The sequence below is a fragment of the Jatropha curcas genome, chromosome 4 (assembly GCF_041381405.1).
Source record: "Jatropha curcas cultivar XTBG-Jc1 chromosome 4, XTBG_Jcur_1.0, whole genome shotgun sequence".
Lineage (NCBI taxonomy): Eukaryota > Viridiplantae > Streptophyta > Magnoliopsida > Malpighiales > Euphorbiaceae > Jatropha > Jatropha curcas.
Window position 1 is genome coordinate 547,628 of NC_143154.1, and position 18,626 is coordinate 566,253.

Here is an 18,626-nt window from a genome sequence, read left to right on the forward strand (position 1 = left end):
TTTGGGCTGAATATTTGAAATTTATATTGAGATAGCAAATTTTAGTATTTCAGGCTTACTACGGGCCTCGGGGGCCTTAAGCTTACCTGGGCCCTAGTGCCGGTCCGACCCATGGAATCGGGTCGTGACAAAGTTGGTATCAGAGCATAGGTTAGAGTTCTAGGACACAACTGCGGAGTATAGAAAATTTCTTTATGTTGGGATCGGCCGTAACCAACATAAGGAAAGATGCTTGGGAATTTCCTTCTTAGGGAGGGTGGACGCACTGAACCCTATGAAGGAAAAATCCATACTTGTTGTGTAAACCAATGGTCCATAGATAGAAGTAATTGAGGATTTGAGTGAAAGTAGTGGACAATAGGATGAACCCATCGAAATACCTATAGGGGCTAGAGTTGGTATCAACCCTTAGGCTAGGGAATAGAGTAATACTTGTTGGTAGTGGATTGGCCTGATCACCCAGTACACTACTTTTCATATGAACTCTATTCCTGTCAGTGAGTAGGATAGTGTAGAGAATAAATAGGATTTTCATTGGTATGGTAGATTCATGAACATAAATAATAACTTTGAGATAATTAGAAATTCGTGTCTAGTTTTCAACACAGCTACTGAATTTCTTTAGAGTTTATTCAAAAATATAAACCTTTTATTTTTGTTTTCATTTTATTTACCTGACATTTTAGATTTAAAACCCCATTTTAATTTTGAATTCAAATTGTGTTATGATAAATAATTTGAAATTGATTATTTATATAGTAAATTATTTTTGAAAGCTGTCTATTTATATCACGGGGCCAATTGGATTAGATCATAAAATGAAATGATTAAAAGGATAGTAAAATTTTGAAAGAAGATTGGAAAAAGAAGAATAAGACTGGTGGAGATAATAATAAGTAAGTAGACAGTTAGTAGTCAAGTTGAGAACATGAACGCTGGAAATGTCGGGTAGCCGATTTTGGTATAGAAGTTAAGTGGCGATTTGATGTGAAGAATGTGATTGTTTAATGTATAAGTGAGAAAGATAACAATAGAAATGAACTTGGATAATTTAAGGGTATAAGGAAGGATATATGACGAGTTGTAATATATATATATGAGGAGTAAGTAGTAGATAAAAATTAGAAGAATTCATAAATATCTTACTAGACTTAGATAAGGAAAGGAGTTGTTGAAAATTCTAAAGTCAAATATGAAGTCAAAGATAGGTGAGACAGGTGAGTTGAATCTGAGCTTGATATACGTTAGCAATAGATAGATGTTAAGTCAATAGTTCCAGACATGGTGCCTAACACTTAGTCAAATAAGACTAATTAAAATGTTAGCATTATGGCTTGAGGACAAAAGAGTAAAGAAGTTAACAGTATATGTAAATCAGACTCGAAGGAGTTATTGAGATCAACTTAATGTAATATTCGGATGGTAAGGTAGTATTAGGTTGGGAATTAACGAAATTTAATTGAAAAATCTGTGTTGATAGGTATTAGATAAAGGTGAATATTTAAGATAGGTAATAAATACTAAGTTGAATTATTGGTGATTAGATAGATCGCGATTAATGATGATTAGTAGACAAAATAATTAATAAGAATACTCTCTTATCCTTAACAAATTAATAGGCAACATTAGTAGAATGGAAGGTTATCAAATGGGATTTAGGTTGTGAACAGAAGTGCGAATTACTAAGAGATATTATTATGAAAGTTAAATTTTCGTGATGAGTATTAAGGCGACATAAGGAATAAGCGTTGGAAAGAGAAATTGATGGTTAAGTGGAAGGAGTGAAAATTTTTATAGGATTGAGATAGCTAAGGGATGCAATGATTTAGGAGCTGTATAACAGATGACTAATCTATAGTAAAGATATTATAGAGACAATCGAATTTGCTTAGATGAGAAACAAAAGCAGTTATTTCGAAGCGGCCTGTGATATAATAGATAGCGGAAATTGCAGACGATTTTGCCTAAAGTTTTGAAGTAAAGCAACCAGTTTTCAAAAGTTTTGATTAATAAGGGTTTTATTAACTAACACGTGAATTGAACGAGTTAATTCTTATGATTGTAAGTAAATCGTAATTACAATTGTTTGCCTTTATAAATTATGTTTGGCCTTCACAGACGAATGTCTAATAAAATTTAAATTTTCAAATGAAGTTACATAATTTTGAGAAAAATCTATGATATATGATATGTATTTTCCTGTTAAACCTGGTTTTATTGTAAAATTTTATTCGAAGAAAGATTTTCTAAAGATTTCAGTAGCTGTCTAAAGATAGTGATTGGAGATTTAGGTACTAAACTCAAACTCTTGTGAGTGTTAGCTAGGTGGCACTAAATAAGATGGTTGGCGAGAGAATTACAATTAGAATACTTGACCCTTTCCTTTTGTAGGTTCATATTTTCTACTCTCGAGCTGTGCCCTTGGTGTTGGAAGTAATTTCTTATGGCGTTGCAATTCTCTGTGTTCATCCTTACTCCCTCCTACTAGATTTCAATTCGAGGACGAATTGTCTTAAGGGGGGGAGATTGAAACACCCTGAATTTTTATTTTCGAAACCTTTGAATTTTTCTTAAATCAAAAATTTGAATTTTTGACGGTATGGGCCGTAAATAGTGAACAATTTTAATTTGAGTTCAAGTTTTGCAAATTGGGCCCAAGCCCAAAAATAATGTCGAAAACTTTGAATCGAGAACAGTTAAATTCTCGAGTAATAAAATGAAAGTCCAGCAATTAATCTAGTATGTATATATATAAATTAATTTTCCTAAAAATCAAATATGATTACTAGCTATATTTTTATTTTTATTTAGTTAATGGAGGAAATGTTATGAAACCTAATTAAAGTAATTAAAATAAATTGAACCGGACCCGAAACGCAAATTGATTTTTTTCGAAAACCACACGAATAATCCGAAAACTGAATGAAAAAAAAAAAAAAAAACTCAAAAATCGATCAAAATGAGACCAAATCGCTAAATCGGACCAAACCGGCTCGAATCAAACCGAATGGCCCAGCCCACTTTCCTTCCCTTCTTTTCTTTTTCTTTCTTTTCTTTCCCTTCCTTTCCTCCTTCTTCTTCCTCGCGCGACAGCACCCTCTCCTTTGCTCCACTGCGTTCTCCGTCGACGGGCCACGGAATCCGGCAACCAAGCCCTTTATCTTCATCTTCTCGACAAGAGGAGCTCACTGGTGGTCTTGTTTCGTCGAATGGAGGTCGAGATCGAAGGAGGCAGCAACTCAACGTCGCGAGTTGAAGATCCGGCGATCCACGCCGTTTGCGACGGCTGCAGCTTGAAGGAACAGCGTCGATCGACTCCTCTCCTCCCCATGGACATTTTCCCTCCACCAATGTGTGATTTTGCTTGAATTTTGAGGAACCACCATGGACGGCGGCTTGAAGGTGGCTGTGGAGCTCGATCCGGCCAAACGAGCCACTGGCTCAATAAATTGATAGCAGATTTGGATTCCTCACAAAAATTGGAGTCGGGTGGTGGTGACCTTGAAATTTTCTGGGCGGTTTAACTTTTCCGGCCACCGTGCACGGCGGCGGCAGCGGCGGTCCAGTGACCGGCCGGCGACACTCCGGTGAGGCCTCGATAGACAGAATTTTCTTCCCTTCACGCTGATCCCGGAATCGTCGCCCGATTCTCAATTGGTACGCTCTAAGACTAAACTCTCAATTTTTTTTATATATGTAAAAATAATTAATTGATTAATGAATTTAATTCAGTAATTAAATAGATTAAGTTGAATAATAAGAAATTAGGTATAGAAATAGCTTAAAAATATATAGAACATTTATAGTCCTTTGTAAATAGATTAGATTGGTTAGTATGTGGTAATTGCGATAGGGAATATGATCAGTTAACTGGTTTAGGTTCTTTAGAATAACGTAATAGCAAATTGGTTTAGAACATTGACAAATAAATTACATGCGCTATAATTATAATTAGGAGGTTTAATAATGAGATGAGAATTCCTAGCTAATATTTATGTAAGTCAATTTAGGAATTTTAATAAATATCGTTAGGAGAAGTTATAAATTCAAGTAAATAGTTATAGGGGCAATTAACAATATTATTGAATCACGCTTAGAGGTTAATATAAATTGTTAATTAGTTGATTTGGAATTATTGAGAGTGTATATGTAAGTGTGATGGATGATATCTGTAGCTTGAAGCTGATTGGCTGTCTGAGATGATTGATCGAATGATTGAAAAAATAAAATTATGGCAGACGGGATGGGTTGATTTGAATTGCCCGATGGATGGGCTGTGTGTATTGATTGATAAATATATAATATTATTGTGATATTTAAACAGGTAGATAGTCTTATTTTTAGGGGAGATGCTGCCGAAATTTTGATAGAAATTAGACTAAATTTTAATTAACAACATAATTAATAAGTTTATTTAGATTATTTCTATAACTTGTTATTTAATAAATAAAGTGCTCTGACTATTTTATTATGATCATGATTATTCATTTAATTATTCAATTATTTATTTATTTCATCATTGTTGTTTATTGTTAATTTTTATTTATTTATTTACTTATTTAATTGCAATTGAGAATGGATGTCTAATGTTGCATTGCATTACGATATTCAACTGATCAATATGTCCGCATTTAATTGCAATGTTTGATTAATTGTGTTGTGATAATGCCATGCTTTGTTTGTGTGGAATGGGGATGAAGTGGGTCACCAAGGGTTTGTGAGACTGTTTCTGTTATACGGATCCTGATTTTGATTTCTGTTATATTCTGATTCTGTTATGTGGATCCTGATTCTGTTTCTGTTAGCCGAGTAAATGGGAGATCGGCGCCCCCGTGTGCACCTACAATTACCGTTACTGTTAACCACGGGTTGGCTTCTCGTCGTTGCGCACCGGACAGTCTAGATTTGATCGCAGCCCGCAGGGTGGCCTCCTGTTGTGAGCGCTTGATGATCTAGATTGGATGGAGACCACCGGGTTGCCTCCTGTTGGTATGAAAAAGAAAAGAGAGGATAGAAAAACAATGAGAGGGCTGGTCAAGTGAGGATTAGACCGGTCGGCCAGTATGGGGGATCGGCTCCCTGGTGCACATGTGAGAGGATGAGCCATGTGGGAGGACGGCTCATCGGGGGTTCGGTGACTCCACTGACCAATTTCCACGTGATGTGATTATTTGAAGGTGAAATTGTTTGTGAGTGCTGGTGACATGCCATTTGTGTGACTGGCTGCGTGAGCATATAACTAGTCGGATGACTAGATTGATATGTTTACACATTTGTGTGACTGTGTGTGTTGTGTAATAATTATTACTCTTTAGAAAACTCACATGTCTTGTTTAATTTTTCAGGAAGTAAGTTTCTCTTTAATTCGATTTAGGTTACGTTTCTTCGACGCAGGGCACTAAAGAAATTTTCCCTAGTTCCATAATTATTTTACTATGTAACTGTATGTAAAAAAAAAAAAGGCTTTGTATGTCAAACAGTTAGTGACTCCGCAGTTGTAGAATTTACTTACATTTAGTCGTGTATTATCGTAGACGAAATGATTCTGTGAACCTATACTAGAAATGTGATGTATTGTAAATTGGCCCGAACTGTGGAATTTTGTAGAAGATAAATTTGGGCCGAGATGTAATAAAATCTTGAGGTTTATTTTTTTGTAATTTGGGCTGAATATTTGAAATTTATATTGAGATAGCAAATTTTAGTATTTCAGGCTTACTACGGGCCTCGGGGGCCTTAAGCTTACCTGGGCCCTAGTGCCGGTCCGACCCATGGAATCGGGTCGTGACAAAGTTGGTATCAGAGCATAGGTTAGAGTTCTAGGACACAACTGCGGAGTATAGAAAATTTCTTTATGTTGGGATCGGCCGTAACCAACATAAGGAAAGATGCTTGGGAATTTCCTTCTTAGGGAGGGTGGACGCACTGAACCCTATGAAGGAAAAATCCATACTTGTTGTGTAAACCAATGGTCCATAGATAGAAGTAATTGAGGATTTGAGTGAAAGTAGTGGACAATAGGATGAACCCATCGAAATACCTATAGGGGCTAGAGTTGGTATCAACCCTTAGGCTAGGGAATAGAGTAATACTTGTTGGTAGTGGATTGGCCTGATCACCCAGTACACTACTTTTCATATGAACTCTATTCCTGTCAGTGAGTAGGATAGTGTAGAGAATAAATAGGATTTTCATTGGTATGGTAGATTCATGAACATAAATAATAACTTTGAGATAATTAGAAATTCGTGTCTAGTTTTCAACACAGCTACTGAATTTCTTTAGAGTTTATTCAAAAATATAAACCTTTTATTTTTGTTTTCATTTTATTTACCTGACATTTTAGATTTAAAACCCCATTTTAATTTTGAATTCAAATTGTGTTATGATAAATAATTTGAAATTGATTATTTATATAGTAAATTATTTTTGAAAGCTGTCTATTTATATCACGGGGCCAATTGGATTAGATCATAAAATGAAATGATTAAAAGGATAGTAAAATTTTGAAAGAAGATTGGAAAAAGAAGAATAAGACTGGTGGAGATAATAATAAGTAAGTAGACAGTTAGTAGTCAAGTTGAGAACATGAACGCTGGAAATGTCGGGTAGCCGATTTTGGTATAGAAGTTAAGTGGCGATTTGATGTGAAGAATGTGATTGTTTAATGTATAAGTGAGAAAGATAACAATAGAAATGAACTTGGATAATTTAAGGGTATAAGGAAGGATATATGACGAGTTGTAATATATATATATGAGGAGTAAGTAGTAGATAAAAATTAGAAGAATTCATAAATATCTTACTAGACTTAGATAAGGAAAGGAGTTGTTGAAAATTCTAAAGTCAAATATGAAGTCAAAGATAGGTGAGACAGGTGAGTTGAATCTGAGCTTGATATACGTTAGCATAGATAGATGTTAAGTCAATAGTTCCAGACATGGTGCCTAACACTTAGTCAAATAAGACTAATTAAAATGTTAGCATTATGGCTTGAGGACAAAAGAGTAAAGAAGTTAACAGTATATGTAAATCAGACTCGAAGGAGTTATTGAGATCAACTTAATGTAATATTCGGATGGTAAGGTAGTATTAGGTTGGGAATTAACGAAATTTAATTGAAAAATCTGTGTTGATAGGTATTAGATAAAGGTGAATATTTAAGATAGGTAATAAATACTAAGTTGAATTATTGGTGATTAGATAGATCGCGATTAATGATGATTAGTAGACAAAATAATTAATAAGAATACTCTCTTATCCTTAACAAATTAATAGGCAACATTAGTAGAATGGAAGGTTATCAAATGGGATTTAGGTTGTGAACAGAAGTGCGAATTACTAAGAGATATTATTATGAAAGTTAAATTTTCGTGATGAGTATTAAGGCGACATAAGGAATAAGCATTGGAAAGAGAAATTGATGGTTAAGTGGAAGGAGTGAAAATTTTATAGGATTGAGATAGCTAAGGGATGCAATGATTTAGGAGCTGTATAACAGATGACTAATCTATAGTAAAGATATTATAGAGACAATCGAATTTGCTTAGATGAGAAACAAAAGCAGTTATTTCGAAGCGGCCTGTGATATAATAGATAGCGGAAATTGCAGACGATTTTGCCTAAAGTTTTGAAGTAAAGCAACCAGTTTTCAAAAGTTTTGATTAATAAGGGTTTTATTAACTAACACGTGAATTGAACGAGTTAATTCTTATGATTGTAAGTAAATCGTAATTACAATTGTTTGCCTTTATAAATTATGTTTGGCCTTCACAGACGAATGTCTAATAAAATTTAAATTTTCAAATGAAGTTACATAATTTTGAGAAAAATCTATGATATATGATATGTATTTTCCTGTTAAACCTGGTTTTATTGTAAAATTTTATTCGAAGAAAGATTTTCTAAAGATTTCAGTAGCTGTCTAAAGATAGTGATTGGAGATTTAGGTACTAAACTCAAACTCTTGTGAGTGTTAGCTAGGTGGCACTAAATAAGATGGTTGGCGAGAGAATTACAATTAGAATACTTGACCCTTTCCTTTTGTAGGTTCATATTTTCTACTCTCGAGCTGTGCCCTTGGTGTTGGAAGTAATTTCTTATGGCGTTGCAATTCTCTGTGTTCATCCTTACTCCCTCCTACTAGATTTCAATTCGAGGACGAATTGTCTTAAGGGGGGGAGATTGAAACACCCTGAATTTTTATTTTCGAAACCTTTGAATTTTTCTTAAATCAAAAATTTGAATTTTTGACGGTATGGGCCGTAAATAGTGAACAATTTTAATTTGAGTTCAAGTTTTGCAAATTGGGCCCAAGCCCAAAAATAATGTCGAAAACTTTGAATCGAGAACAGTTAAATTCTCGAGTAATAAAATGAAAGTCCAGCAATTAATCTAGTATGTATATATATAAATTAATTTTCCTAAAAATCAAATATGATTACTAGCTATATTTTTATTTTTATTTAGTTAATGGAGGAAATGTTATGAAACCTAATTAAAGTAATTAAAATAAATTGAACCGGACCCGAAACGCAAATTGATTTTTTTCGAAAACCACACGAATAATCCGAAAACTGAATGAAAAAAAAAAAAAAAAAAACTCAAAAATCGATCAAATGAGACCAAATCGCTAAATCGACCAAACCGGCTCGAATCAAACCGAATGGCCCAGCCCACTTTCCTTCCCTTCTTTTCTTTTTCTTTCTTTTCTTTCCCTTCCTTTCCTCCTTCTTCTTCCTCGCGCGACAGCACCCTCTCCTTTGCTCCACTGCGTTCTCCGTCGACGGGCCACGGAATCCGGCAACCAAGCCCTTTATCTTCATCTTCTCGACAAGAGGAGCTCACTGGTGGTCTTGTTTCGTCGAATGGAGGTCGAGATCGAAGGAGGCAGCAACTCAGCGTCGCGCGTTGAAGATCCGGCGATCCACGCCGTTTGCGACGGCTGTAGCTTGAAGGAACAGCGTCGATCGACTCCTCTCCTCCCCATGAACATTTTCCCTCCACCAATGTGTGATTTTGCTTGAATTTTGAGGAACCACCATGGACGGCGGCTTGAAGGTGGCTGTGGAGCTCGATCCGGCCAAACGAGCCACTGGCTCAATAAATTGATAGCAGATTTGGATTCCTCACAAAAATTGGAGTCGGGTGGTGGTGACCTTGCAATTTTCTGGGCGGTTTAACTTTTCCGGCCACCGTGCACGGCGGCGGCAGCGGCGGTCCAGTGACCGGCCGGCGACACTCCGGTGAGGCCTCGATAGACAGAATTTTCTTCCCTTCACGCTGACCCCGGAATCGTCGCCCGATTCTCAATTGGTACGCTCTAAGACTAAACTCTCAATTTTTTTATATATGTAAAAATAATTAATTGATTAATGAATTTAATTCAGTAATTAAATAGATTAAGTTGAATAATAAGAAATTAGGTATAGAAATAGCTTAAAAATATATAGAACATTTATAGTCCTTTGTAAATAGATTAGATTGGTTAGTATGTGGTAATTGCGATAGGGAATATGATCAGTTAACTGGTTTAGGTTCTTTAGAATAACGTAATAGCAAATTGGTTTAGAACATTGACAAATAAATTACATGCGCTATAATTATAATTAGGAGGTTTAATAATGAGATGAGAATTCCTAGCTAATATTTATGTAAGTCAATTTAGGAATTTTAATAAATATCGTTAGGAGAAGTTATAAATTCAAGTAAATAGTTATAGGGGCAATTAACAATATTATTGAATCACGCTTAGAGGTTAATATAAATTGTTAATTAGTTGATTTGGAATTATTGAGAGTGTATATGTAAGTGTGATGGATGATATCTGTAGCTTGAAGCTGATTGGCTGTCTGAGATGATTGATCGAATGATTGAAAAAAAATAAAATTATGGCAGACGGGATGGGTTGATTTGAATTGCCCGATGGATGGGCTGTGTGTATTGATTGATAAATATATAATATTATTGTGATATTTAAACAGGTAGATAGTCTTATTTTTAGGGGAGATGCTGCCGAAATTTTGATAGAAATTAGACTAAATTTTAATTAACAACATAATTAATAAGTTTATCTAGATTATTTCTATAACTTGTTATTTAATAAATAAAGTGCTCTGACTATTTTATTATGATCATGATTATTCATTTAATTATTCAATTATTTATTTATTTCATCATTGTTGTTTATTGTTAATTTTTATTTATTTATTTACTTATTTAATTGCAATTGAGAATGGATGTCTAATGTTGCATTGCATTACGATATTCAACTGATCAATATGTCCGCATTTAATTGCAATGTTTGATTAATTGTGTTGTGATAATGCCATGCTTTGTTTGTGTGGAATGGGGATGAAGTGGGTCACCAAGGGTTTGTGAGACTGTTTCTGTTATACGGATCCTGATTTTGATTTCTGTTATATTCTGATTCTGTTATGTGGATCCTGATTCTGTTTCTGTTAGCCGAGTAAATGGGAGATCGGCGCCCCCGTGTGCACCTACAATTACCGTTACTGTTAACCACGGGTTGGCTTCTCGTCGTTGCGCACCGGACAGTCTAGATTTGATCGCAGCCCGCAGGGTGGCCTCCTGTTGTGAGCGCTTGATGATCTAGATTGGATGGAGACCACCGGGTTGCCTCCTGTTGGTATGAAAAAGAAAAGAGAGGATAGAAAAACAATGAGAGGGCTGGTCAAGTGAGGATTAGACCGGTCGGCCAGTATGGGGGATCGGCTCCCTGGTGCACATGTGAGAGGATGAGCCATGTGGGAGGACGGCTCATCGGGGGTTCGGTGACTCCACTGACCAATTTCCACGTGATGTGATTATTTGAAGGTGAAATTGTTTGTGAGTGCTGGTGACATGCCATTTGTGTGACTGGCTGCGTGAGCATATAACTAGTCGGATGACTAGATTGATATGTTTACACATTTGTGTGACTGTGTGTGTTGTGTAATAATTATTACTCTTTAGAAAACTCACATGTCTTGTTTAATTTTTCAGGAAGTAAGTTTCTCTTTAATTCGATTTAGGTTACGTTTCTTCGACGCAGGGCACTAAAGAAATTTTCCCTAGTTCCATAATTATTTTACTATGTAACTGTATGTAAAAAAAAAAGGGCTATGTATGTCAAACAGTTAGTGACTCCGCAGTTGTAGAATTTACTTACATTTAGTCGTGTATTATCGTAGACGAAATGATTCTGTGATCCTATACTAGAAATGTGATGTATTGTAAATTGGCCCGAACTGTGGAATTTTGTAGAAGATAAATTTGGGCCGAGATGTAATAAAATCTTGAGGTTTATTTTTTTGTAATTTGGGCTGAATATTTGAAATTTATATTGAGATAGCAAATTTTAGTATTTCAGGCTTACTACGGGCCTCGGGGGCCTTAAGCTTACCTGGGCCCTAGTGCCGGTCCGGCCCATGGAATCGGGTCGTGACACCAGTGTATCATAAAAAAGAATATATGCACATACATACAAATTTTTGAAATCCAAAAAGTGATTAAAACAGAAATATATAATTATAGTTTTTTTTTTTCAATTTCTTAAACACTATTTTCTTTTAAGTTAAACAGATATAGGATGTAAGAGAAAAAAATATCAAGAAAATTAAAAATACTTAACCATCAATAAACTATCTATTTATTGCAAGGAAGATATAAATCTTTTACTAAATTAAAACGATAGTAGTTATAAATTGCTCAGTAACGAAAAAAAATAAAAATTTATTATTAAGAATAAAACTCTTTTAAAATTCATCTAATAAAAAAACATTTCAATGTACATAGATATATAAATATATCAATAAAATATTATATATAATTTTTTAAAATTAAACTTTCAATTGTTTATCATCTCATGTTTAATTATGTAAATTCTATTTGAAAATTTACCTTTTAAAAAATATATCCAATCAAATATGACAAGCATAAAGAACAAAAATATTTAAAAATAATATACTCTCTTTCAAAATAAAAATAAAAATAATATAATATTTTCTTATTTTTAATCTCTCTCCTAAATAAAATATTATATTATATATATTCTATTTGAAAATTTATTTTTTAAAAATATATCCACTCATATCATACAAACATAAAGAAAAAAAGAACATTAATAAAAAAAATTATATTTTTTTATCTATATCTTAAAAATATAAAAAAAAATTCAAATGTCTCATTATCATATACATTCATAAAAAATAAATTTAGCAAATATAAAAATTAAAATTTTAAAATGCTTAATTATATATATGTATTTATTATAAAAATTATTTTTTTGATTCATTAGGAGGCCTGATAGTGAAAATAATCTTGGAGGCTACATAACAATCAAATTGGCAACTCACCTAATAAAAAAAAAATGCTTCAATGCATATAGATATATAAATATATTAATAATACATTATTTTTTTTTAAATTAAAATTTTCAAACTGTTTACCATCAGGTTTAATTATGTAAATTCTGTTTGAAAATTTATTTTTTAAAAAATTTATCCAATCAAATCTTACAAACATAAAAAACAAAAACATTAATAAAAATCATATACTTTTTTCTTTTTTTTTATCTTTTTCCTAAATAAAATATTATATATATTCTATTTAAAAATTTATTTTTTTAAAAAATATCCAATCAGACCATATAAACATAAAGAAAAGAAATATTTTCTTTCTTTTTTTATATATATTTTCTAAAAGAATTAAATATTTAATAAATAAAAATAAAAAATTTTCAAATATCTCAGTATCATATATATTTATTAAAAAATAATTTTGATAAAGATAAAACTTAAAATTTTAAAATGCTTAATTATTTATATTTATTTATTTAAAAAATATTTTTTTATTCATTAGGAGATTTGATGGGCCGAAATAACACTGTAGGCTACACAATAATCAAATTGGTGAAAACATTTGTGGTCGAGAGGATTCAAACTCAACTTTTCACTCCTCACATAAGTGAGAAGATAATTAGGGTGCACATGATTGGCTGAAAAAATGATTTTTATAAATTATATCCAATCAATTAATAAACTGTAATTTTTTAATTGACCGTCATTAAGGGTATTTTAGAATATTTGAAATTTTATTAAGTGTGATGTAGGAAATTCCATTATTTTACCCATATTCCTATTTTTATATATAATATAGATGATTTACAGAATAATGTGTTTAAACAAATGTGATTTTAGAAATTAAAATATCCAACAGGTCAAAGTAAAAATTAAGGATTGCACAAAATTGTGTTAAACGAGAACAATGAACGTGCTTAATCAACTAGACGGAAAATAATGTGATTTGGCAAGCATGTCCACTTATTGTTTTTACAAGCAAATAAGAGTCTCTAGATTTTATTTTTATCACACTATTTAAGTATTTTATGTTTATTTTTCTTTTATTGAATTTTCACTTTTCATAATTAATGTAATTATTATATTATATTTATTAATTATTTTTTGAATGATTTTTTTTATTTCATGTTAAATTCGTTATTAGAAAATTTTTTATTGTATTTGTTTATGAAATTATAGAATCTCATGAAAACATATCATACATACGTAACAAATATATATGTAACTAATACAAAATGAAATAATTCTCCATATTGACAGGATGAAACCGACGTCGTTTAAGCAGAAATAAAAAAGAGTAAAATATAGGAGGAGAAAAAGTTGCGTGGCGACTGGATATGGATGGCAATTTGGAGAATTAACGTTTACGAACAGAACCGATTGGAACAGTAACAGAAAAAGAAATCAGCATGGCAAAGAACCCCTGATTCATTCATCAACAGAAAACCAATCTCCGGATTTTTTCTCGAAGAAGAAGAAGAACATAACGTAATTATAATTAATTAATTATGGCAGAGGAAGAAACCGGAGAAGGACAACACGGAAGCTATCTCGCGGCTCCTGTAATCTTTCTCGTTGTTGCCTTTTTCCACTTGCTCACAAGGTGGCTCGAACACTTGAGGAGGGTACGTTTCATTCTAATTTTCGTAATTTCAATATGTATTTGAACGGATTTTGGTTTTTCATATGCGATTCTATTGTTTGATTTATACGCTATAGTTGCAACAATAAGGATCTGGCCATTAATTAATAGAATGTATATGCAAATGGACCCTTGATGTAAATTGTGTTTAAGATTTTTCTTTTCCTGAAGGAAATTGTTCTTCCTTTGTAGAAAGCATCTAGGAGTGATTCGGATGTTCAGTTGCGTGCAGAAATAAAGCGTCTTTTGAAAGAGGCGACCTCCTATTCACAGTGAGTGATTTGTGTTGATTGAGGTTTCTTTTATCCGTTATTTGCATCATTTAGTAGTTTGGGTAATTGGCATTGATTTGATATTTCTGGAGCCAAATTGACACTAGCCTTAGAAATTTTGTTGATTTAATACATAATCAATCATGCCAACCTCCATAGATATGTTTGAGAGCTTATAATAAAGGATATAAATTAGGTTGAGTTCCAGAAGCATTTAGCGTTGGCAATTTTTTATTTGTTGAATTTGAATCAGTACTTTGCTGGAGAATGTATTCTTTATCTGTATAATTGGCTTCTGTTTTTGTCGCAGGCCATCAACGTTTGCTCAAGCTGCAAAACTTAGGAGATTGGCAGCTGCGAAGGAGAAGGAACTTGCAAATTGTAAGGCTATTTGCAGTTGCTGACATGTATTTTCCATTGGAGATATGCTTAAAGCATTAGTTACATAATTCTCAAGCCATCTACTCGTGTGTTTTATAAATCTGTGGAAAAATTAATGATAGACTGGCAGCACTTTTAGAGTTTATGCTCTATGTTTTTCTATTTATTTCAGCAAGTGTTTCCATCTTCTTGTAATACGCCTGATGATAGTCATGGCTATATATATATGTGTGTGTGTGTGTGTTGGTATTGGTTTAGGCGTATCTGTTCTTGCATTCTGCTACAAATGTAGTTTTTAGAACAAAACCTCTTTTGCATCATCTTACCAACTCTTCTTCTTTTCTCTGATTACCAACTATTGTTGTCAGTTTCTCTGATTACCAACTATTGTTGTCAGGTCTGAAAAGTGACATTAATTTTCATATAAATGGTACCTTGCCTTGCCAAATTAATGTAGAAAAGCCAAAATCCTGGGCCATCTCCTCGCGAGATTTTATTTATTTGTTGTGTCTCTGCTGTTTACTTTTCTTTTTGCATTTTTCTTAGTTATAATGTCTGTACTCATTTGTCCCCATGAATAGAAGCGTGAGAGACAAAGAGAGATTCATGTCTTATGGAGACCTTTTAATGTTTTCTGCCTGGGTGCCATAAGCTTTTGCACTCCTTTGAACCTTTTAGTTTTAAGCTTTGTATTATTATCAAATATGAGTATAAGCTTTTAACAACTGTATTTGCCTTCCAGGTCAAGAAATGCGCAAGAAGCAGATGAAGCTGTCTTATGATTTGTACCTAAAAATAGTATTTATCTTAAAGGTTGTAATTAGTGTATTAGAGTTGTCTACAATTTTTTGGTTTCTTCAATGAGACCTGAATGAATTAATTTGGTATTCAGATTGCAACGTATGTCCTGCTGACTTGCTGGTTTTGGAGGACTCCTGTTGCTGCAATATCTCATAAGCTGGTGCAGCCCTTCGGTAATACATTACATTCACTAATCTCTACATCATATTTTTTTTTATCACTCTTCCTCTTTTTTCGCGTTCATAATTGATGAGACTACAGGGAGAAGGATGGTAAAAAACACAATACAATCAGTGAGCAAATAAAGGAACCATAGACAATGTTCCAATTAATTTCTAATTATGCTGACCCATTCTATTTGACTGTTTTCAGGAAAGCTGCTATCCTTGGGTGCTGGACATCATTTAAATGATAATGTACTGGTAATGATTTTGAATACTGTTTTGCTTTTTCTCTGTTTCTTTCTAATCAATATTTTGGATATAATCTTTTACTGAAACGAGTCTTGCAGACCCATCAATTCTGGATTTTCCAAAATCAGTCTACTTTTTAAGTCTCATTCGCTCGGATAACATGAAAATTACTTAAAATATCAAGGCCCTCCTAGCCATAATAAAACGACGTAAAAAAATTTCACAAAATTTGGTAACCATAGAGCCTCAAGGGAGAAACATCAACTTAAAATCTCATAAATATTAGCCATACAATGAGCCATATTTTGCAATAAAAAGCATGCGGTGGAAGAATGAAGATACGTAGAGCATTTCCAAAGATGGCCTACAAAGCTCTATCAGATGTAATCTATAATCAAAAGATAGTGTGAGTGCTCAAACAGACGTGTTTGACATGTTCATCACTTTACTCCGTAATGTTCACTTTACAAGGGGTCTGACCAACTGTTATCCTTTTTTCTCTTAGATTATATGGTGATCACAGCATCTAATTGTGGAGAAGATTTTGCTTAAGGATCTAATTCAGCTAAATCTTTCTTTTAGGGTTTTCATGATCTTTCTGTGGCCTAGATGAACACATAGGAATAGGGACCAAAAATATCTGACTCGGATCTGCATATTACTTGATATTTGACAATAAATGACATGGAATTTTATTTATTTATGTTGTTTTAATAGTTCTGTTGTTACTGCAGGTTGGAATTATACCTTGGTTGATATTATCTACCAGGGTTAGCAAATTTGTCTGTCAAGTCTTCTAGTAGACTGAGGATTTTGAACGATTTGCATATCTTCGCCATAAAAGAAAAAAAAGAAGTAATGCTGTTCTCCAATTACATTCAAAGCATGAGAAGGCTCAGGAATTTGGCATCATTTCTTCCCATGTCTTGAACTTTTGTTGTTTATTTATTCTGTATAAATCCAGTTTTGGTGTAGTAAGTTGAAAATTAGCCTCTTGTAACACATTCTCTGTACTTCTGGAAAACTTAGAGCAAGAAAAAGGAGAAAGATGTGCTCTGAGTGTGTGGCAGATGGATTTTTATTTGTTTCTGAGACAATGAACATCATTGTTCATCATTTCTATGCTCTCCTTAAATTTCATTATAGTAAATTCTTTTATTTTTGGTTTCATGCACTCCTTTGTGCTCTTTGGCTCAACTCAACTTCTGATTTATATTGACACACGGAATAAGAAAATATTCTCTAAAAGTAAGTTATTTTTTAAAATAAATGGAGCTGAAATATCAATTTGCTTTCCTATTTTATTTTTCTATTTTATTTCTTAACCAACACAATTATTAAAAGGCTTAATCATAAAAAAATTTTGAATTTTTGAGTTTTTTTTTTTTTTATTTTGTCAATACTATTAATTTTATCAATCAATACCTAGAATAATTTTTTATTATTAATTTTAGTTTCTGTCCAGATTCCGAAGCTCAGAGAAAAAGGGCAAGCAGTTAGTGCGAGCTACCGAGGGTGCTACAAAGGGCCTAGAGTTCGTCAAAGAGTTTATTAATCGTAAAATTGCATCAAATTCTTTCAAGCTTGTGATGAAATGAAAAGGAGATTGTCTTGAGAATGCAATCTTCTAATTTAGAGATTCTAAAAGTAAAGATAAAAGGCTAAAGAATGCCTGCATGGTGGTAAGCAATCTTCTAACTTATGGGGGTGTATTGGACTAAGACTCTATTAAAAAATTTTTAAAATTCTAATGGTATTCAATCTAGATTTTTTTGGAGTGTATTAAAATTTTATGGTATTCAATTTATACTCTTATAAAATTCATAAAAATATGATACTATTCAATTATGACAATTTAAAATTCATACAAATTTGATGGTATTCAAAAAATTACTGATTTGAAAGGATTATATAAAATTATTTATTTCGTTGGATTTTAAAGTGCTAGGTATGAATAAAAGAGTCATCCATAAATTCATCATTCAATCAAAAGATTTCAAAAATCTTTTAAAATATAATAGAGTCTCAACCACTACACCTCTTTAATAGAATGGAAGCGGGGCAAGAATTTTAACTAGCTGTATAGGCATCCGTTTTAAAATTTTATTATCTGTATCCTCTTTAAACCCGTTTAAAAACTTAAGTACTCATATTCGAACTCGTTTAAATATTTATACCCGTATCCATTCAAAATCCGATGAAAATAACTCTTAAATGGGTAGGGTACCCACAAATCTTTAACTATCTAAATTTCGAACTTATTAAAATAATTTTTTTACTAATAATGGATAGGGTACCCATCATGGAAACCGTTTAATATAACGATTAACAGGAGCGCGGGACGATTGCTGACGACGCTAGCCATTGCAAACCTTTCATGGTCTCTGGCGGTAAAGTTTTAACAGAAAAAAAAGATTTTGGAGAAAATGATGCATGTTACTTTTTGATTCCTCATTGTTTTTTAGTTTTTTTTTTTTTTTTTTTTTTTTTTTTTTTTTTTGTGTTCTAAAGCCTTTTAATTTGTGTAATTAGGTCTTAAAATTAATTTTAATTTGATATATAAAAATAATTTTATTTGCATTAAAGTCAATCAAAATTCATAAAATTCTAATGAAATTTATGAAAATTTTAGAAAATACTTCAATTCTGTCAAACTCAATGATTCTTTTAAAAATCTACATTAATCATAATCATAATCCAATACACCCCTTAGAGATTCTAAAAGTAATGAGAAAAGGCCAAAGAATGACCGCATGGA

At 32.6% G+C, this 18,626-nt stretch overlaps 1 protein-coding gene across 1 annotated transcript; it reads left to right on the top strand.

Moving 5' to 3' along the window:
- Nucleotides 1–13,733: 13,733 nt before the first annotated feature.
- LOC105628565 (tail-anchored protein insertion receptor WRB-like protein) lies at nt 13,734–16,870 on the top strand. The gene is made up of 7 exons (XM_012210000.4): nt 13,734–13,984; nt 14,194–14,273; nt 14,584–14,654; nt 15,397–15,467; nt 15,547–15,628; nt 15,828–15,877; nt 16,603–16,870. Exons 1-7 carry the CDS (start codon nt 13,868–13,870, stop codon nt 16,666–16,668), a joined length of 537 nt encoding a protein of 178 aa, XP_012065390.1. The 5' UTR covers nt 13,734–13,867; the 3' UTR covers nt 16,669–16,870.
- The last annotated feature ends 1,756 nt before the right edge of the window (nt 16,871–18,626 follow it).